The sequence below is a fragment of the Gopherus evgoodei genome, chromosome 6 (genome assembly GCF_007399415.2).
Source record: "Gopherus evgoodei ecotype Sinaloan lineage chromosome 6, rGopEvg1_v1.p, whole genome shotgun sequence".
Taxonomy (NCBI): domain Eukaryota; kingdom Metazoa; phylum Chordata; order Testudines; family Testudinidae; genus Gopherus; species Gopherus evgoodei.
Genome location: NC_044327.1, coordinates 74,584,548 through 74,606,590, shown reverse-complemented (window position 1 = coordinate 74,606,590; position 22,043 = coordinate 74,584,548). Strand labels below are relative to the sequence as shown.

Sequence of the window (22,043 nt, the reverse complement as noted above, 5' to 3'; positions counted from 1 at the left end):
TAGAGCAGCCCTGAGTTCTTTGGGGGTGTTGCCGACACACCAAAGTGCCAGAGGCAAGCAACAGCGGTTCCTTGTCCAGAGTGCTTAGCGCCAATGAACACACCAGGGTGGAGAAGCAAACAACCAAGTTTATTTGAGCTCAAATAAGGTGCAAGAGAGAAACACTCTCAAATCCTGCACATCACACACAGATGGGGTACTAGTATTTATAACCCCCCTCTTATATCCTTTTTTCTATGATGTGTGGGCTACTTTCTCATGCACATGGCCTTGGCCATCACATCTGCTTTTCATTTATCTTATCTAGTATATGCAATATCTAGTAGTAACCAGCCCTGCTAACTACAGCCCTATTGTTTTAGCAGTTAGCTTATAACACAGGAGGTTACAGTCAGCACTCATTAGTACAGAAAGTTACAGTCAGCATTTTAGTACAAAAGGTTACACAGGTTTAGTGAGGTTGACACAAAAGCTTCTAACATGGAAGTACTTTGGTTCACGTAGGCCTTAACATCAGCCTTAAGCAAGGAGATTTCTACCTAGTGACACCAACAGGGGTAAGGGCCACTCTATTCAGTAACACTAAGAAATAATTTTGGCCTTGTAATACTAAAAGAGTGTTTGGAGGCTGTACAACTCAGATATAATTATAACAGCCTGCATCATTTACACCTGTGATTCCACCTTATTTCCACCACTTTTTTTTTCGGTGACTTAAGGATTCCAAAAGTGCAACTCATAGAGAGCTGTGATATAGTGTATGATCTTCTGCAGCCATTCTGTTCATTGTGGAATAGACTGTTCCTCACCCCTACACCTGGCTGTCTAGATTCCATCTCTCAGAGCAGAGGCAAGATCATAGGGGCCTAATTCTCCCTCTTCTCTCCATGAGCAAATGGCCAGAGGGGACAGAGCTGGTCAAGCATGAGGAGCTTCCTTTCCCTTCAAGACCTGCACACCTCAGCAAGTTAGACACTGAGGAATTGTAACTGAAAAATGACTAGGAACAAAAAATTTGTTCTTTGACTCATGGTAGTTAATGCATGTTGAAACTTGATAAGCAATTGTAATGTAGATAAGTCCCCTGATTCAAAATTTCTTCCTGGTGCTCCTCCTGGGACACTGCAGGTAGGCACTTGTCTCTTCCACAGCTCTGAGCAGAAAGGCCCAATCTAGCCCTCTGCCTCAGACAGACCAATGCTAATGATTCTAACAATGCCAAACCCCAAAGTCTGCTCTCTCTCTACATCTTGTGGAGCCTTCATCCTTGTCTATATGAGAAAGTTATACCAGTGTAACCAAATTAGTTTAGAAACAGGTTTATTTATCCATGTATGTGGATACTTTAAGTTTTCAGTCTTAACTTTAGAATGCCTTATATCAAATTAGCATAAAAAAGGCACAGAACCAATTTAAGCTAAATTAAGGCATTCCAAAACTGAAATAAGTATCCACACAAGGGATTTGCATTGATTTAACTAAATCTGCTTCTAAACCAATTTAGTTAAATCAGTACAACTTCCTTAGGTAGACAGCCTTTAGTTTTCTGTTTTCCTCTGTGATGAAGTCAAACAGTAAACAATATTATGCTGACTTAGTTACTTATCACTTATTAGATGCTTTAAGAAAAATCCAAATTGGCTTTATTGTTTATGATTAAAGTTTCTGTGGCAAACTAGCCAAACTTTTTTATTAGTAATGTTAGTATATCACATATTAAAACTACAACTGTGCAGTCTAATCGTATCTCTTAGCAGGGGACTAAGTGGCAAGTAAACCCCCAAATTAGGGTAGTATGAACTTAATCATGTTGATTACTCTCAAGACTACAGCTACAACTCAGGAACAACCCCTCATTTGTCTGGAGTGTTCAGAATTGTAGCAGGGTGGCTTGCCCATGGGTTGGAGAGCCTGGGCCTAAACCAGCCCTGATTACAGGATGAGCCACATCTTGGTTGAATCAGGTGATCCTGGGTAAAAGACAACAGGAAGCTGCAGTCCCTGGTGGGTTTCTTGAAGAGAAGGAACTGAGTAGAGCTATGTGGAAAGAGGGTCTTTGGCAGTGATCCTGAGGAAGGGAGAAGTCTGCAGGAAGGCAGGGTTATGCCTTGATTAATCCTGAGTGGATGATTGTATTTGTGTTTGAGAATATTGTTAATTTTATAAAAATGCAGAAGCTTCTCAGAAGGACTGTAACTAAAAGAGGGACTGTGGAGTTTGTTTGTTGGGGTGGGGGAATAGGAAGGGTGCAGAAGAGGACCATGAGGGGGCATTTGGGTAGCAGCTGGCCTTGTTATGAGTGTATTCTATGACAAGGTTAGCAGGGAATTGTATCAAGTATCAGAGGGGTAGCTGCGTTTGTCTGGCTCTGTAAAAGCACCAAAGAATCCTGTGGCACCTTATAGACTAACAGACATTTTGGAGCATGAGCTTTCGTGGGTGAATACCCACTTCATCAGATGCATGTAGTGGAAATTTCCAGGGGCAGGTATATATATGCAGGCAAGCTAGAGATAATGAGGTTAGTTCAATCAGGGAGGATGAGGCCCTGTTCTTGTAGTTGAGGCGTGAAAACCAAGGGAGGAGAAACTGGTTTTGTAGTTGGCAAGCTATTCACAGTCTTTGTTTAATCCTGAGCTGATGGTGTCAAATTTGCAGATGAACTGAAGCTCAGCAGTTTCTCTTTGAAGTCTAGTCCTGAAGTTTTTTGGCTCCAGGATGGCCACCTTAAGGTCTGCTATAGTGTGGCCAGGGAGGTTGAAGTGCTCTCCTGCAGGCTTTTGTATATTGCCATTCCTAATATCTGATTTGTGTCCGTTTATCCTTTTCCGTAGCGACTGTCTAGTTTGGCCGATGTGCATAGCAGAGGGGCATTGCTGGCATATGATGGCGTATATTACATTGGTGGACGTGCAGGTGAATGAACTGGTGATGGTATGGCTGATCTGGTTAGGTCCTGTGATGGTGTTGCTGGTGTAGATATGTGGGCATAGTTGGCATCGAGGTTTGTTGCATGGATTGGTTCCTGAGCTAGAGTTACTATGGTGCAGTGTGCAGTTACTGGTGAGAATATGTTTCAGGTTACCTGTGGGCGAGGACTGGCCTGCCACCCAAGGCCTGTGAAAGTGCCTTCGCTATGGAAAAGGATAAATGGACACAAATCAGATATTAGGAATGGCAATATACAAAAGCCTGTAGGAGAGCACTTCAACCTCCCTGGCCACACTATAGCAGACCTTAAGCTGGCCATCCTGCAGCCAAAAAACTTCAGGACTAGACTTCAAAGAGAAACTGCTGAGCTTCAGTTCATCTGCAAATTTGACACCATCAGCTCAGGATTAAACAAAGACTGTGAATGGCTTGCCAACTACAAAACCAGTTTCTCCTCCCTTGGTTTTCATGCCTCAACTACTAGAACAGGACCTCATCCTCCCTGATTGAACTAACCTCATTATCTCTAGCTTGCCTGGATATATATACCTGCCCCTGGAAATTTCCACTACATGCATCTGATGAAGTGGGTATTCACCCACAAAAGCTCATGCTCCAAAATGTCTGTCAGTCTATAAGGTGCCACAGGATTCTTTGCTGCTTTTAGGGAATTGTATGCATTTACCTGTCTGGATAACTGTGCTTCCCTCTCACTGTGTAGTGCCATCCCAGGGAAAACCTAGGAGAACACTAATTGAACCTTTCTGTGCCAATCCCAGAATCTGAATACAGGAGGCATATATGAACTAGCTGGGGACTGGGAGTTCATAAAATGAAACATCTCAAAATTACAGTAAATACAGTGCATGAACTGTAGTATGGTGCATGGCATTGCTTTCTTGGTCTTCAAACCACTATAAAAGTGTTTCTAATGCAATGGAGGCATCAGACTGTGAAGGGATGTTGACTTGTTGTTCTTCAATATAACTCTGATCTGTTTTTTGTTTTGTTTTCACCTGTTGGAAAAAATGGTTCATATAACTAGTCATTTTGTATAATTGGTATTTATAAAATGAATGGTCTACTGTAACTCTGAATGTGGAGGATTCCACTGGTGCCTTTCACCATTTGAAAGATAAATAGGTTTTATCGGTTCAAAAACTGCAAAAGCAGAAGCTTAAAGTCCTATTGTAACTATTTAAAATGTACAGCAAGAGGATCAGAAGTTCTCTGGGAGCATTCAAGCACGCTAATCTAAACCACCTTGTGAAAGTTACAAGTAGTAGCTAGAAAGCGAGTAGGCCAATAGCCATGTTGTCTATTTTTATTTTTTTGGTCTGGTACAGACCAGATATCCCTTACATGGATCCAAAACTCTTAGAAATGGCAGTAAGTTATGCCACATTTCATCAGACTTTGATCAGTGCTATAGCTGGATACTAGGGCTCTCAAATCACTTTAATCTCAGAGAACAGTGATGACTAGAGTCAATGTAGCTTTAAAAGATATACAGCTGTATACTCTCATATGCCCCCCACATCTGTCCCTCTTTAATGTGGGTCTTCTCTAACAGGTGTTTGTAGCCTTTGAGGCCTTTATGGAGAATCAGAAGAAACAGGTGTTTATCATGGTTCCAAGTTGCTGATATATAAAAACCTCTTTTGAGCAGCTGTGGCAACAAAACTAGTTGCTTACAAGTTATATGCAGCATTTATACAGATGCTCAGTAACATAGTGATGAGCTAGTTATAAAATCTAGATACCTATAGATACACAAACTCTTCCCAAAAAGTTCTGGTAATAGCTTGTTTTCTCTTCAGTTGCTGCCTTCAGATGCAATCTTTTTCAGAACTTTCCTTGCGTCACTGCCTCATTTTACGCAGCTGAAAACATACTATTGATTTATACTATCCAGTACCTATACCAATATGGGAATCACGGCTGCCTCAATTTTTTGTTAATCCTGAAATACTGATATTGTGGGGAGGAGGAGTTGAAATAGTTTGGGTTATCGAATTTTCTATTAACTGACTCTTGGAAAGAAGCATTTTATGTGGGCCATACTATCAAGTAGAATTAGCTGCAATATGTAATCATGAACAGTTCGACTTCATTACTGAAACTTGATGGCCAAGCCTAGTTTTTGCTGTGATCATTGAGCATAATGGCATTTTATGTAGTTCCTCTGATACTTACACAGTATGATTAGTATCACAGTCCTGGTCTTGAGACCTTTATCTAGGAATGATGTCTAGGATTCCTAGTGAATTTCTTTCCTTCATCTTAACAAAAGAGGTTAATGCAATTCTAAAATATAGGGATCATATGTAGAATTGCTCTGAGTGTCATTAATTATTGTGTGGATTAGTGACATGGAGGAGAAAGAGAGTCTGGAAAAGTGGGGTGGAAAGTGGATAGTATTCAGTTTAGTTTTTTTTGGTGATTCTGGTGTTTGTCAATTATGGAGAAGTGTTTTCATAGTGATTTTATTTTTCTAACAAGTGCACTGTTTTTTTCAGAACAGCTTTATGAAAAATACTGCACTGAACAATAACATCAATATTTCTCTTCTGCACAATTAATGACCAAATGTTATAGTCTCAGAAAGTGCTGTTTATTTGACAACAGTTATGACAATAGAACAAAAATCCTGTACAGAAATAGGGAAGACAGCCCATGATTATGACAGTCTTTTTGGAGAAAAATCCAGTGGAGCAGCTCATCAGATCTTTGACTTCAATGGACTTGTGATAATTTACACAAGTTTAAAATCTGTACTGTTGATTTTTATTTTAAGGTTTTTTAGTCTGGGGTTTTCAAATGCGCCTGGGAAGTGCCTATGTTTATTCCTTTTCTATTTTTAAAGCTTCCTAAAATGTCAGCCCCCAGTACACATCTTTACTTGTAATGCCTTTAAAAGTAGTTTTACTACAATTTCAGTTTTAGGGATAGCTGCAGAAGAAAAAGCATATACGTGTATTTGTTTCACAAATAACATTAAGTATGGGACAGCAGATTGCATTCTGATAAAATATTGCAAAGTTCTTTCTGAAAAGATAAAAAATCTTTCAACTGGCAGCCACAAGAGGTTGCTATTTTCCTACCTTTGTCTCAACAAGAGTGGGTGATGACAAACTGAAAAGAAACTGAAAATAAAAGGACCATTCTGCCTTCTGTATGGTTAAAGAAAGAGACGAGACGGTAACGTATTATAGCACTTGTTTGCTTGTTTTATTTATGTTCTGTATTTTATTTTTACTGGATTTTCAAAAAATACATACCTAACAGTGCATGTATGTAGTTTATTTATAAATAAATAAAAATAACTGAATAAGAGAACCCTTTATGTTATCCTAGGCCTCTCTTACTGGGTTAAGAAAGATTAAAACAATCAGACACTGACGGTGAAATTCACTCTGTGCAGAGGGCTAGCAGAAGTCCTGTGCAACACTTAAATCATATTTCAAAGACTAGGCCCTGATTCAGCAAGGCACAAAACCTTACAATTAACTTTAAACATGAGCATTCTCTAGAATGTTTGAGGGCCTGAGCTAGTGCCGTAAGTGAGATTTTAGTGGTAAACGTTCTGCTGTCCCTCTGCACGGGGGATGAGGAGCGGGAGGCGAGAAATCCAGGCTGAGTTTACAGCCAGCAAACAGTGTTTGGCACATATAGCAAATACTTAAGGGGAGGCAATAGACCATCACATTTACCATAGTTCTTTATTCACTGATAAAGACAATTTAGAGATTTTCCATTCACCATTAAATCTTGGGAATGACGGTAGCTTTGTTTTTTCCTGATGCTAAATTGTAACTATTTGCAAAATGTCTTTCATAAATGAATGACTTTAAAATGTGAGTTGGAACTGTGAAAAATAATACATATGTAAAACTGGAGATATCTTTATTCACTCAGCTTCACATTAAAATAACTTTTGCAAGCAAAAGTACAAAATATAATTTCAGTAGTTTTACTTTTATCATTTGGGACAACAAATTAAAAACAGCCAGGTACTGAGGCTTAAAAGTGGGGCCCTGATGATTTGTAACCAACAGACAATGTTTAACTGAATTGGTTGCAGATTTTTAGTGTGGGTCACTGGTGCACAGTTTGATTGGTATTCTGTCCTCTGGGCATTTTAAGTACAATTTGTGCTTCTAAGAGTGATTTTTTCCAGTTTTGAGCCTTCAATTTTATCTAACCTATATATCTTGTATTTATATATTTTGTCACAGATATTTTTAGTAAAAGACACGGACAGGTCATGAGCAATAAAAAAAAAAATAAATAAAAATTAAGAGGCCTGTGACCTATCCCTGATAAAATGGGGCACTCAGCTGTGGGGTCCCCACACTACCTGCAGAGGTTGGGCAGCTACAGGGGCTGCTCCCAGCTCTGGGGCCCCCTACTTCCTGTGGGGATTCAGAGCTTCAGAGTCCCCCAGCTCGGAGCTCCACAGTGCCCATGGCGGCTCAGACCTCTGGGGTACCCCACCCTCCGTGGCAGCTGGGAGCTCCAGGGAGCCCTCACCACCCACATTGGCTGGGAGCTGTGTGTGGGGGAGAGGGGGCCTGCTGCCCGCAGCATCCAGGAGCTGCAGCCTTGCTGCCGGCAGCTCCATGGGGCTACCAGCTCCTATGTCCATGGGGAATTGCGGGGTCCCCTTGCTGCAGTGGGCGGTGGAGAGATCCTGCAGATCCTGGCTGACAGGGCTGAATTCACAGAGGTCGCAGGAAGTCATGGATTCTGTGACTTCCACGACCTCCATGAAAAAATTGTAGCCTTTATTATAAAGTATCTTAAATCAAATCATAGGTTCTTCTTCGAGTGATTGCTCACATCCATTCCAGTTAGGTGTGCGCGCTGCGCGTGCACGTTCGTCGGAAACTTTTTTACCCTAGCAACTCCAGTGGGCCGGCAGGTCGCCCCCTAGAGTGGCGCCGCCATGGCGCTCTATATATACCCCTGCCGGCCCGCCCGCTCCTCAGTTCCTTCTTACCGCCGTGTCGGTCGTTGGAACTGTGGAGCGCGGCTTAGCTGTCCTCCACGTCCCTAGCTCTCCTAGTTTTCAATCGCTTATCTCTAGTTCTATATAGTGTTAATTAGTGTTGTTAAGTAAATAGTTTAGTCAATAGTTGTTACATAGTTCTTGGCCGGGGGCTTAGCCCTTCCCGGCACCCGGCGCCAGGCTCATGCCTGTTTCGCCGGGCTTCAAGCAGTGTGCGGCCTGCAAGAAGCCCATGCCCACCAGCGATCCCCACGAAGCGTGCCTGAAGTGCCTCGGGGAATCGCACAGGTCTGACAAGTGCCGCATCTGTAAGGCTTTCAAGCCGAGGACAAAAAAGGAGAGAGATCAGAGGCTCCGAACTCTCCTCATGGAGGCGGCACTTGACCCGTCGACTTCGCGGACCGTGGTCTCGGCACCGGCACCGGATCGCTCCGGCACCGAGAAGACTCCTCGGCACCGACCTTCTCCGGCACCGGAATCACAGCCTAGGCCGTCGAAGTCTGCTACTCCGGCCAGGCAGACCCGGCTTGAGCGCCCGGCCTCGACATCGGCCGCGGCACCGCCGGCACCGTCAGCACCGTTGACTCCGGGCCTGGCGGGTCCGTTGAGTCCGGTGCCGCCGAGCTCCCCCATGAGATCTGGGGTTGAGATAGTGGTCCCGTCAACACCGGAGACCTTCGCCTCGGCTCGGGACCTTATTGCCCTGACGGAGCCCACTCGGCTGCCACCCCCGGTACCTCCGGTGCGGGTCGTGTCCAGGGGCAAGCCCATGATGTCGGCGCCGCCCAGAGACAGTCCTTCGCCATCTAGGTCCCGACGTCTTGGGCGCTCCAGATCCCGACGCCGCTCGCAGTCCCGGCACCGCTCCCCTCAGCGGCACCGGTCGCACTCGCGGCAACGGTCGACCTCCGGACGGTCGCGGTCAAGCTCCAGTCGGCGTCACCGGCACCGCGACTCCAGGAGCAGGTCCCATCGCTACTCGCCGCACCGGTCGACCTCCCGGCACCGAGCTGGTGGCAGATCCCGGTCTCGGTCGACCTCCCGGCGCCGAGCCGGTGGTAGGTCCCGGTCGACCTCCCGGCACCGAGCCGGTGGCAGGTCCCGCTACCGAAGCGACACCCGGTACCGATCAGGATCCCGGCACCGTGACAGATCCAGGTCCCGGTCCCGATCCCGGCACCGATACGACTCCCGGCACCGGTCCCCGGCACCGAGACGATCCTCCGTGCCGACCCGCGCCGGCCCGTACCATCCGGGGTCGGCCCCGCCGTGGCCCTCGAGACAGCCGTCCGTATCTTCGCAGGCGGACAGTGCGTATGCGCTCGGCACCGACCGGCAGGCGGCGCTCTTCGGGGATCCGCCGCTGGAAGACCAAGGCCCACCACAGTGGGGATTCTGGACACCCTGGGCATACCATCAGGCCCAGGGCCCCCAGCAGCTCCCTCCCACACCGGCGAATGCGGAGCGTAGGGCCCCTGAAGCCTCCTTGTCTCGCCCCCCTCCCTCCCCGGAGGCGGAGGAAGGGTCCAAACAGCAGGACTCCGCTGTGGCTCCGGAGGTAGAGGCGAGGGCTGAGGAAGACCCTCAGTTGGACACTATCGTGCCTGGGGTCTCCTCATCCTCCTCCCCGGATGAGGCGGTGGCGGGTACCTCCTCCAACAGTCCCCCCCCGCTGGATCTCAGGGCGCACCAGGACCTCCTCAGGCGGTTGGCCCAAAACCTGAGTCTGCAGGCAGAGGAGGTCTCGGAGATAGAGGACCCGATTGTTACCATCCTCTCTTCGGATGCTCCCACCAGGGTCGCCCTGCCCTTTGTACGGACCATTCAGGCCAATGCCAATACTATCTGGCAGTCCCCGGCCTCCATCCCTCCGACAGCGAAAGGAGTCGAGAGAAAGTACATGGCCCCTTCCAAGGGGTATGAATACTTGCACGTTCACCCGACTCCCGGTTCACTGGTGGTGCAGTCGGTGAACGATAGGGAGCGTCACGGCCAGGAGGCTCCGGCCCCCAAATCCAGAGAGGCCAGGCGGATGGACCTCCTTGGCCGTAAGGTATATTCGGCTGGGGCCCTGCAGCTCAGGGTCTCTAATCAGCAGGCCCTGCTGAGCAGGTACGCTTTTAACTCCTGGGTGGCAGTGGACAAATTTAAAGAGCTGCTGCCACAGGATGCTCGCCAGGAGTTTACGGCCATCCTGGACGAGGGCAAAAAGGTCGCGCGCACGGCCTTACAAGCATCCTTGGACGCTGCGGACTCGGCTGCCCGTACCCTCGCGTCGGGAGTTACGATGCGTCGCATCTCCTGGCTGCAGGTTTCCGGCCTTCCGCCAGAGCTCCAGCACACGATACAGGACCTTCCTTTCGAAGGCCAGGGCCTGTTTTCGGAAAAGACAGACCCCAGACTCAAGAGTCTGAAGGACAACCGGGTCATTGCGCGGTCCCTCGGGATGCACACCCCCGTGACGCAGCGTAGACCCTTTAGGCCACAGCAGCAGCCGTACCGTAGGCCGTTTTCCCAGTTCCGCCAGCGGCAGGACCCTTACAGGCGCCGCGGCAGGAACGGCAGGCGCAGGCAGTCTGGGAACCAAGGGGGGCAGAACCAGGGCTCCTCGAAACCCCCGCCTGGTCCTAAGCCTTCATTTTGAAGGTGCGCCCGAGGGCGCTGTAGCAGTTTCCCCTATGGATCCTTTCCCCCCCGTTTTCAAACCGCCTTTCGTTTTTCCTCCCGGCGTGGTCCCAAATAACATCGGACCGCTGGGTCTTAAACCTGGTGCGGACGGGATACCGCCTGCAGTTTGTTTCGTTTCCTCCTTCCCGCCCTCCTTCCTCGTCCCTCTTCAGGGACCCCTCTCACGAGCAATTCCTTCGACAGGAGGTGCAGACGCTCCTCAGCAAAGGAGCCATAGAGGCGGTTCCGGAAAACGAGAAAGGCAAGGGGTTTTATTCCCGCTACTTTCTGATCCCCAAGGCCAAGGGGGGCCTCAGGCCTATCCTCGACCTGCGAGAACTCAACAAATACCTCGTGAAGTTGAAGTTCCGCATGGTATCCCTGGGGACCATTATTCCATCCCTGGATCCGGGAGACTGGTACGCCGCCCTCGACATGCAGGACGCGTATTTTCATATTGCCATTTGGCCGCGCCACAGACGCTTTCTCCGCTTCGTTGTGGGGGCTCTTCATTATCAGTTTGCAGTCCTCCCTTTCGGCCTGTCCACGGCCCCGAGGGTGTTTACAAAATGCATGGCAGTTGTCGTGGCGCATCTTCGACGCAACCGTGTCCACGTGTTCCCTTATCTGGACGACTGGTTGATTCGGGGCACGTCGGAGCAGCAGGTCAGCAGCCATGTCCGCCTGATCACCGCCGTATTTGCAAGTCTGGGCCTCCTGATAAACACAGACAAATCCACTCTGAGGCCCACGCAAAAGGTGGAATTTATCGGGGCGGTCTTGGACGCCACGATGGGCAGGGCCTCGCTGCCTCTGCAACGGTTCCAGACCATGGCGGCGATCGTTCAGCGTTTGCGGTCAGCCCCGTTGACGTCAGTAAGGACATGTCTAACCCTGTTAGGCCACATGGCAGCGTGCACTTTTGTGACCGGCTACGCTCGGCTCCACATGAGGCCTCTCCAGCTGTGGCTTATCAGCCGTTACAGGCCGCAAAGGCAACCTTTAGACATGTTAGTCACAATCCCCCAGAAGGTCTTGGACTCTCTCGGCTGGTGGTTGGACCAGTCCGTGTTATGTGCGGGTCTTCCCTTTCACCCCTCTCAGCCATCGGTATCCCTGACAACGGATGCCTCAGATCTGGGCTGGGGGGCCCACCTGGGGACCCTGCGGACACAGGGCCTGTGGTCCCAGGAGGAGGTGGGGCTCCACATCAACATACGGGAGTTGAGAGCGGTCCGCCTTGCTTGTCAAGCGTTTTGTCATCAGCTTCAGGGTCGTTGTGTCGCCGTGTTTACGGACAACACGACGACGATGTACTATATCAACAAGCAGGGCGGCACCAGGTCCTCCTCCCTGTGCCACGAGGCGATACGTCTCTGGGACTTTTGCGTAGCCCACTCCGTTCACCTCAGGGCTTCCTTCCTCCCTGGAGTACGGAACACTCTGGCAGATCGACTGAGCAGATCCTTCCTGTCGCACGAGTGGTCCCTTCGCCCGGATGTCGCTCTCTCCATTTTCCGGAGGTGGGGTTATCCCCGGGTGGACCTCTTTGCGTCCAGGGGGAACAGGAAGTGCCCAGCATTCTGCTCCTTTCAGGGCAGGGAACCGGGGTCGATAGGGGACGCCTTCCTCATCCGGTGGTCGACCCACCTGTACTATGCATTTCCCCCGTTCCCTCTAGTCCACAAGGTCCTCCTGAAGGTGCGCAGGGACAAGGCGCTCGTGATCATGGTAGCCCCGGCGTGGCCCAGGCAGCACTGGTACACCATGCTGCTGGACTTGGCCATAGCCGACCCAGTTCCCCTGCCCCTTCATCCGGACCTGATTACCCAGGACCACGGGACCCTGTGTCACCCAGACCTGCAGTCGCTGCACCTAGCGGCGTGGCTCCTGCGTGGCTGACTGGCCCAGAGCTGCGATGCTCCACGCCTGTGAGAGAGGTGCTCTTGAGCAGCAGGAAACCGTCCACAAGAGCCACGTATTCAGCGAAATGGAAGCGCTTCTCCTGTTGGTGCGTAGAGAGAAATCTCCGCCCTATGGAAGTTTCGGTTTCCGAAATATTAGACTATGTTTGGTCCCTCAAAGGGCAAGGTCTGGCCTTATCGTCGTTGCGAGTCCACCTAGCTGCTATCTCCACCTTTCACCCGGGTGCGGACGGTCGCTCCGTTTTTTCTCACCCGACGGTGTCGAGATTCCTTAAAGGGCTGGAACGTTTATTCCCTAACGTCCGTCCCCCTGCTCCCACCTGGGATCTTAACCTGGTGTTGTCCCGACTCATGGGGCCCCCCTTTGAGCCGTTAGCTACTTGCTCCCTGCTCTACCTCTCTTGGAAAACTGCCTTTCTAGTGGCTGTCACCTCAGCTAGACGGGTGTCGGAGCTCCGAGCTCTTGTGGTAGACCCCCCATATACGGTCTTCCACAAGGACAAGGTGCAGCTGAGACCACACCCTGCTTTTCTGCCCAAGGTGGTCTCAGCCTTCCATGTCAACCAAGAGATTTTCCTTCCGGTTTTTTTCCCAAAACCTCACTCCTCAGGCAGGGAGCAGCAGCTCCACTCGCTGGATGTCCGTAGGGCTCTCGCGTTCTACATAGACAGGACTAAGCCCTTCCGAAAATCCCCCCAGCTTTTCGTGGCGGTAGCAGATCGTATGAAAGGTTTTCCTATCTCCTCCCAGAGGATATCCTCTTGGGTTACGTCCTGTATCAGGACTTGTTATGACTTGGCCCATGTCCCTGCGGGCCGTGTGACTGCGCATTCTACCAGGGCGCAGGCGTCATCGCTGGCTTTCCTAGCCCGTGTGCCCATCCAGGAAATCTGTCGGGCAGCGACCTGGTCATCGGTCCACACTTTTGCTTCCCACTACGCCCTGGTCCAGCAGTCGAGGGAGGATGCGGCCTTCGGAACTGCGGTGCTCCGGGCCGCGACTTCTCACTCCGACCCCACCGCCTAGGTATGGCTTGGGAGTCACCTAACTGGAATGGATGTGAGCAATCACTCGAAGAAGAAAAGACGGTTACTCACCTTTGTAACTGTTGTTCTTCGAGATGTGTTGCTCACATCCATTCCACACCCGCCCTCCTTCCCCACTGTCGGAGTAGCCGGCAAGAAGGAACTGAGGAGCGGGCGGGCCGGCAGGGGTATATATAGAGCGCCATGGCGGCGCCACTCTAGGGGGCGACCTGCCGGCCCACTGGAGTTGCTAGGGTAAAAAAGTTTCCGACGAACGTGCACGCGCGGCGCGCACACCTAACTGGAATGGATGTGAGCAACACATCTCGAAGAACAACAGTTACAAAGGTGAGTAACCGTCTTTTTCTTTGACCAAGTGTCTTTGACTCTTCTCTTTAGTTGAGCTCCATACCAGAGCTGTTAGCCAGACGTGTCTGAGTTGCATAGCTCTTACAATTTCTCCAGTGGTTGACTGACATTCAGGCAGAAAAATATCTGCACCCAAGCTATGGCATCACAGCATCATTTGTAGGGGCCCTGATCTCTGACATTTGGCTCTCTGCTGCTGCTGAAATGCACAGCTTGGTTTGTAGCACTGGGTCCTCTGGTACTACATTTGGGTTGTTTTGAAGGGCCCTACTTGGTTTCTCAGGGCTGCTTGCTGCATCGTCATTTTCATGGCTGCTGAGAGGATGCTAAATCTTTTCTTCATCCAAGCTCGCAATTGGAGGAACCTAACATTTCTTATTTTAATCTTGCATTTGTTTTAAAGACAGGCAAGGTAGTGCTAAATACAGAAGCAAAAACAAAGCAGGAAGAGCCAAAGAGACTTTTAAAGAATTATTGGGGGTGGGATGGGGGTTCCCCTTCCGTTGCACAAAAAAATTCATTCATAATAAAGGCTTGTTTTTCAAAAATGAAGGTATACTGCTAGCATGATTGCAATCAGGTTTTTAAGCTTGCAAATAGCCTGCTGTACATTTCAGTCCACTACTAGCCCAAATACCTTGCACTCTCACATAGCTGTGATAAATATGCATACAGTTGCACACACTTCCGAGTTTCAGTTTTTGAAAATCAATCCTTAATGATGCCTTCACCTGAACATTGAACAAAATACTTAAAAACATGGGTCTGGATCCTGCAATCAGATCCATGCAGGCAGATCCCTGTACCAGCATGGATTAGGTTGAATGATTGGTCCGTGATGGGTAAAATCCCTACTAATTGGCAGCGCAATGTTAACACATTTTTTAAATAAGTCAGGTTCTGCCCCAAATAACTTGATTGTACATATATAGAGTGCTCATATTGGTCCTTTTCTGCCTTTCAGGATAAGCAATTAAGAAATTCTCCACTAGACAGAAGATATGCGTTTTAGTTTTTGCTTTTTGATTGTTAGAATAAAATGCTGAAGTAGCTAAAATACAAAATCTGATAAACAAATACAACATTTCAGTGGCCAGTGGCAATGCTATTGCTTTTACTCATTTTGAACTTTGTTGGAATTAATTATGCCCTCAGTGGAGAAAGAAGCATTGAAAACACATCTTTTCCTATAGCAACAAATGGACAACCATTTCCGTGGAATAAATTAAGGCTCCCTGGTTGGATCCTCCCAGTCCATTATGACCTTGTAATTCACCCGAATCTGACTTCATTAATATTCATGGGATCTGTGAAGATTGAAGTCACTGTGGTACATGAAACTAGCACCATAGTCTTGCATAGCAAACATCTGGAAATCATCAGTGCAGCTATTGAGGAGGAAAATGGAAAGACCCAAGCAGATTTAAAACAAATGAAAGTTTTGGAATACCCGCCCCATGAGCAAATTGCCTTTCTATATGCTGAACCATTGCAAGTCGATAAGAAGTATTTCCTTTCTATAAACTATATTGCCAATCTTTCAGACGGTTTCTATGGCTTTTATAAAAGTACTTACAAAACTAAGGATGGTCAAACAAAGTAAGTAAAGGCTACAAAAGACTTCATACCATATTGTTATATTGATCTTTTCAATATAAAGCTCTTGTACTTTAAACTGGAGAAAATAATGTTATAATAGTTTAATAACATGCTGACTTTTTATCTCTAAGGGTTTTATTTTGTTTGCTGTACATTAATACTGCTATTGTTGTATTCTACTCTCTTCATGTAATAACGTCTCCCATACTATAATTGTTGGTTTGTATTGTTGCTGTAGTTTTTCTTTTCTGACTTTATGAAAAAGATTAACAATATAATATATATATAATATTGTTAATCTTTTGCATGAAGTCAGAAAAGAAAAACTACAGCAACAATACAAACCAATAATTATTCTAAAGCTCTATTTAAATAGAAACTATAAAGAACTGATTACTATATCAACCTCAATGAATACACTTTTAGGATAAAATACTACTGCATTCTGTACAGTGAATATGTTGTCTAGAGTGTAGATTTCAATTTCATAATCTGATCTTGATTCTAGTGTGAGACTTGCAGTGGCATCAATGGAAATTTCAGTCAGCTGTCAAGAATCACTGAGAGGCAGTTAATTAAAGTCAATGGTGCTTAAGTTCTTAAATCACTTAGGTGCTTTTGAAAATTTTATTCTCTGTAGGTAAGGGTGCAAACATCTTCATAAACTTTTCAGGGGTGAGACAGTCTTCCACTATGCGCTTGTATAAGCATCTCGGAGTTACCAATGTCTGTGAGAGTTTATAAGTAATTCCTAATTAATTGTTCCAAAAGAGTGAGCAGAATAAGAGAATCTTCACTTTTTTCTTATACTTTTTCTGTATTTATATGTTTTATGCTGTAGTTTGTCACCATTTTGGTCCCAGGATATGAGAGAGACTAGGTGGGTGAGGTAATATCTTTTATTGGATCAATTTCTGTTCGGGCCCTACCAAATTCACAGTCCATTTTGGTCAATCTCACGGTCATGGGATTTAAAAAATCATCAATTTCATGATTTCAGCTATTTAAATCTGAAATTTCACGGTGTTGTAATTGTCGGAGTCCTGACCCAAAAAGAAGCTGTGGGTGTGTGTCACAAGGTTATTGGGTGGGGGTGATGGTACCGCTAGCCTTACTTCTGCACCACTGTTGGCAGTAGTGCTGCCTTCAGAGCTGGGCAGCTGGAGACCAGCGGCTTATGGCCAGGAGCCCAGCTCTGAAGACAGAGCCATCGCCAGTAGCAGCGCAGAAGTAAGGCTGGCTTGATATGGTATTGCCACCTTTACTTCTGCACTGCTGCTGGGAGGATACTGCCTTCAGAGTTGGGTGTCTGGCTTAACAGCTGCTGCCCAGATCTGAAGGCAGCGCAGAAGTAAGGGTGGCAATGCAACAACCCCCCTAAAATAACCATTCAACACCCGTGCAACTCCCTTTTGGCTCAGGACCCCCAATTTGAGAAACACTGGTCTCCCCCATTAAATCTGTATAGTATAGGGTAAAAGCACACACACAAAAAAAATAGATTTCACAGAGGGAGACCAGATTTCACAGTCTGTGATGAGTTTTCCTTGGCCATGAATTTGGTAGGGCCCTACTTACTGAACCAACTTCCGTCAGTGAGATAAAGACATTACTTCACCCACCTAGTCTCTTTAATCAGATTACATGTTGTTCTGAAGAATCAAAAATCGCTTCAGTGGCAGCATGGTTACATAGTTAAGATCTGTCTCTGTTATGACTTAACCATTTTGTAACTTTGCCAGAGGACAATTGTATTGTGACCTGGTATCTGGATTTTGTCATGGTCAGAGAACCTAGTTACAATACAGTTTTCCCCTGACCCAATTACAACAAATGACAGGATTCTCAAAGGTATATGAGTGCCTAACTCCCACTGAAATCAATGGGAAAATATTTGAAACCAATGGGAGTTAGATGCCTAAATACTATTGAGGATCTGGACCATTGTGCTTCAAGGACAGCACCCACTAAGTGCCTAGAAAAGTCTCTATGGCTACCTTACTGTTTAGATTTCTGTTATCCAAGCAATTTTCCTTATAGGCTATCAGTGAATGTCAAATGAGTTTTGGTTTAGTAATTCACCTTGGTAAAGAAAAACACTTTTCTTGCAAATTCTGCTGCTTGCTTTGTCCTTTCAGATTGTTGGCTTCTACTCATTTTGAACCTACTTCAGCCCGGATGGCATTCCCATGTTTTGACGAACCATCCTTTAAGGCAAATTATACAATAAAGATTCAGAGGGATGGGCAACATAGTGCACTATCTAATATGCCAAAGGTAAATTTTTTCAGTCATATCCTCAACTGCTTTGCACCTATGTATGTGTTTTCTTCCTTTCTTTATTGGGTAGTTGCTATTCATGTGTTTATATGAGACCAAATAAGGTAGGCCTGTGGTTTCCTTATATCATGCAAAGAATTGTTTTGTCCCTTGTTTTTACGTTGTCCATAACAGGAGAATAAGAGGATACGTAGAACTAATTCAAAGAAATAATTCTTCATGCAGCATCAGTCTGAGGAATTCATGGCTGTAGAATGTCAGAGGCAGATACCATGGAAGAGTAATTTTGTGACCTCTTTAGCAGCATCTATAATTATACATGCTAAAATAGCAGTAATCAAATCTCATGGCATCTGTTATTCAAGATGTCAGAATAGATGGCCTTAAAATCTGAATGTATGAATCACACTTCAGGGCATAAACTGATTACTAACAGGGGACAGGAAGGAATTTAGCAAAGCAGGAAGGAATATTGCAAAAAACCTTCATCTACCTTTCTCTGAAATATCAGGTATGGACTATTGTCACAGGCAGAATACTTTGACTTGATCAACCAATAGTCTGATCATCTGGTATGGCAAATCCTATATTATTATTCTGTTCTATATTAAAAATAAAAAATATCTAAGCTGATAATCGGTCCTTTAGTCACCAATTCTAATTATTCTATCTTTCAGCTGCAGGAAGGTTAGGCAGGTAATCTACTCCATCTCCCAGTGCTTGCCTAAGTTCCTTCTTAACTTTCACATTGGATAATGTTGAACAGTTTTAAAAAGAACAATGACAGTTTTATTGAAAAATGAACTGTAGCTACATACTAGAAGTAGAACTGAGTATATGTTGTCTGTCCCAATTCATGTTTTCTAGGTAAAGACTCTAAAGCTAGACAACAACCTGTTTGAAGATCACTTTGCAGAGAGCGTAAAAATGAGCACCTACTTGGTAGCATTTATAGTTAGTGATTTCCAGTCAGTCACTGGTACAACTTCATCTGGAATTAAGGTAGGTTTTAAAGATGATTATATATTCAATTGAGAAACCATCCATTTCCCTTCCTTCCATGGTCAGCATAGATCACCCAGACTTAACAATTGGACTTGCTTTCAGAACCTGTCAACAGTGCTCTTTACTTGGCTAAAAGGGTCAGCAATGTGCAGTGCAAATCAAGTAACTTTTACCTTCCAACAGTTTGAGCATGCTGCCTACACAATGGTCCTAGCCTTTGTTGAACTTTTAGGAATCAAATCTAGGGTTTGCCCAACTAAAATAACCAGCAGACCACATCAAGCACTTGCCAGCTATACTGAAGATATAGAAAGTGGATAAGAAGGTATGGAGTGTTGCTTGTTTGTTGGTGTGTTCTCAGTGCAGCATATTTTGCTCATGGGATCTGGACAGGTAGACATTCTTCTTTTTGCTTTAGCAAGATGGCATAGGTGCAGATCCACAAAGGTAGTTAGGCACCTAAATCCCAGTTTTAGGCACAACTGCAATCCATAAAACCAGTGCTCACTGCCTCCTAACCCTGTAGGTGCCTAAACTTACTCAGTTGCCTATATTTTCACTCTAAAAATTCCCTAGATGCAGGAGTTTCTGCCCCTGGGCATGTACATTGCTATCTCGCTTTAAGCATCTGTATGTCTGTCTCCCGCCTAAGCCTTTGTGCGATGCATGAACCATTAAGATAAGCAGAGGAGCACCCACCTCATCTGTGGGGCCCAATCTAGTAGGCATGCTGCCAGATCAGGTCCCATTCAAAATCTGGTACAAGGAGGAGATGGTGCTGCCACTGCCCACATTATAACTTTTAGTATAGTGGTTAGAGCATTCACCTGGGATGTGGGAGACCTGGGTTCATTTCCCTTCCACTCCCTAAGTGAGAGAGATGATTTGAACAGGGGTCTCCCACATCTCTCAGGAGAATACTTCACCCACTGTGTTATGGGCTATTCTGATGTCGGTCTCCCTCAATCTCTCACTCTGGATAAATACTTAGTTACTGAAGCAGGGGGACAGGACCTCAGGTCTCCCACCCAGGGGTGGCTCCAGGCACTAGCGCTCCAAGCGCGTGCCTGAGGCGGCAAGCCATGGGGGGCGCTCTGCCGGTTGCCAGGAGGGTAGCAGGCAGGTTGCCTTCGGTGGCATGCCTGCAGAGGGTCCGCTGGTCCCGTGGCTTCGGCAGCCCTCCCACAGGCGCGCTGCTGAAACCGCGGGACCAGGGACCTCCCGTAGGCAAGCCGCCGAAGGCAGCCTGCCTGCTGTGCTTGGGGCTGCAAAATACCTAGAGCCGCCCCTGCTCCCAGCTCCCAGGTGGGTTCCCTAATCATCAGGCTACAGAGTAATTATCTCTCTCATCTAATGACTCTTTAACAACAAGGAGTCCAGTAGCACCTTAAAGACTAACAGATTTATTTGGGCTTAAGCTTTCGTGGGTAAAAAAACCTCACTTCTTCAGATGCATGGAGTGAAAGTTACAGATACAGGCCTCCCTGCAACCTGAACTTGGGTGTCTCGCTTTGTGAGAAGGGTAGGCTTAGAATACACCCCTTTCCTAGGCTCCCTGCCTAGTATATTGGCTTTTGTAAATAGCATTCTTTGGCACCTATTTCTTCCCAGTTATTATACAGGGAACCTAAGCACCTAACTCAGGCTTTGTGTATTGCATTGGTGTTCCAGTGATTTTTCAAGGTGGCTAAAATTACATTGACAGTCACAATGTCTAAGTCCTTTTGTGGATCCAGCCCATAGTTCTTACTCTGCATTTTGCATTCTTAAACTAAATTCAAAGGAAGTGAAAAGCAACCAAACAACTGCTTCATTGAACTTTAAGCCATATTTCATGTAGTTGTATATATTGTATTTATTCAACAGGTGTCAGTATATGTCACTCCAGAGAAACTGAATCAAGCTCGTTATGCACTTGAAGCTGCCATAAAGATATTGGAATTCTATGAGCAATATTTTGGTATCTATTACCCTCTCCCAAAACAAGGTAATTTGCCTAATGTTCAATAAAACAGGAGATTGTAAGATGGTAAGTAAATATGAGCCCATTATTATTTATTTATTGTTACTTTTTATTTATAAAGTGTGGTGTAACAGGGTACAATCCAGACCAGGGGTAGGCAACCTATGGCACGGGCGCCGAAGGCGGCACACGAGCTGATTTTCAGTGGCACTCACGCTGTCTGGGTCCTGGCCACCGGTCCGGGGAGCTCTGCATTTTAATTTAATTTTAAATGAAACTTCTGAAACCTTATTTACTTTACATACAACAGTAGTTTAGTTATATATTATAGACTTACAGAAAGAGACCTTCTAAAAAGGTTAAAATGTATTACTGGCACATGAAACCTTAAATTAGAGTGAATAAATGAAGACTCGGCACAACACTTCTGAAAGGTTGCCAACCCATCATCCAGACTAATGAGTAGCTGTGTCACTCCTGCTCTGTAACCTAGGGTGTCCTTTACAATGCCTTGCTGCTCACAAACAGACTCCAGCATGTAAGTCACTCCCAGTATGTCTGTGTTTGCTACAGCCAGCCAGACACACCTTGGCTATTACCAACCTTAGTTTACCACAGGGTGAACCCAATACAATCCCAATCTTGGTTTCCCCCCCAGGGACATATATCCCATACTTCCCAGCCCTCTCCTGGACAGTGCAAATATACTGAGTCCATTATTCCTTTAAGGAAGTAATATGTGCACAACTTGTTGTCCCAAATGGAGCTACTCAGACATGTCAGCTTGAACACCCTGGATCAGATAAAACAATAAAGCAAGTGTATTAGCTACAAAGAGAGAGATTTTAAGTGTATACAAGTAATGAGACATAAAAGTCAGACATGGTTACGAGAAAAATAAAGATAGAATGTTTATTAATGCCTAACTTAACAAATTATATTCAAAGCAAAATTTTCTCACCACCTACTCTCAGCAGCCTTGCTGACCAACTTCTGTAGGTCACGACCCCTCCCCCAGAGTCCAGCACCTGCTTCTTTTGTCTCTTCAAGTACAGTGAATGCATTAGGCAGTGAAAGAGAGAGAGGTGCCTTCGAGTATTTGTTCCTCCTTTTTATAGTTTCAGTTCCTCACTTAAAAACGTTTCCAGCTGAGAACCAGGAGCCAAAAAGTATATGTGGAAAAATATTCCCTGCTGTTTTTTCACCTGTATGAACTTTGTCTTCCCTTCCTATTTGATGATTCTAACTTGCATTTAAGCAGTATACAA

The 22,043-nt window shown here is 46.2% G+C and overlaps 1 protein-coding gene across 5 annotated transcripts in view; it reads left to right on the top strand.

Moving 5' to 3' along the window:
• The window catches only part of LOC115653269 (endoplasmic reticulum aminopeptidase 2-like), a 52,089-nt gene that overhangs the window by 7,737 nt on the left and 22,309 nt on the right, over positions 1-22,043 (top strand). For 2 of the 5 annotated variants that reach the window (XM_030566258.1, XM_030566257.1), the window contains exons 1-5: positions 5,451-6,132; positions 14,893-15,527; positions 17,666-17,804; positions 18,675-18,809; positions 20,679-20,799. In XM_030566258.1, the coding sequence (XP_030422118.1) occupies positions 15,031-15,527; positions 17,666-17,804; positions 18,675-18,809; positions 20,679-20,799 (892 nt within the window). In that variant the 5' untranslated portion in view covers positions 5,451-6,132; positions 14,893-15,030. Of the gene's footprint in view, positions 1-5,450; positions 6,133-14,892; positions 15,528-17,665; positions 17,805-18,674; positions 18,810-20,678; positions 20,800-22,043 lie in introns of those variants that run through there. The other 3 variants (XM_030566259.1, XM_030566260.1, XM_030566262.1) reach the window with 3 other exon arrangements.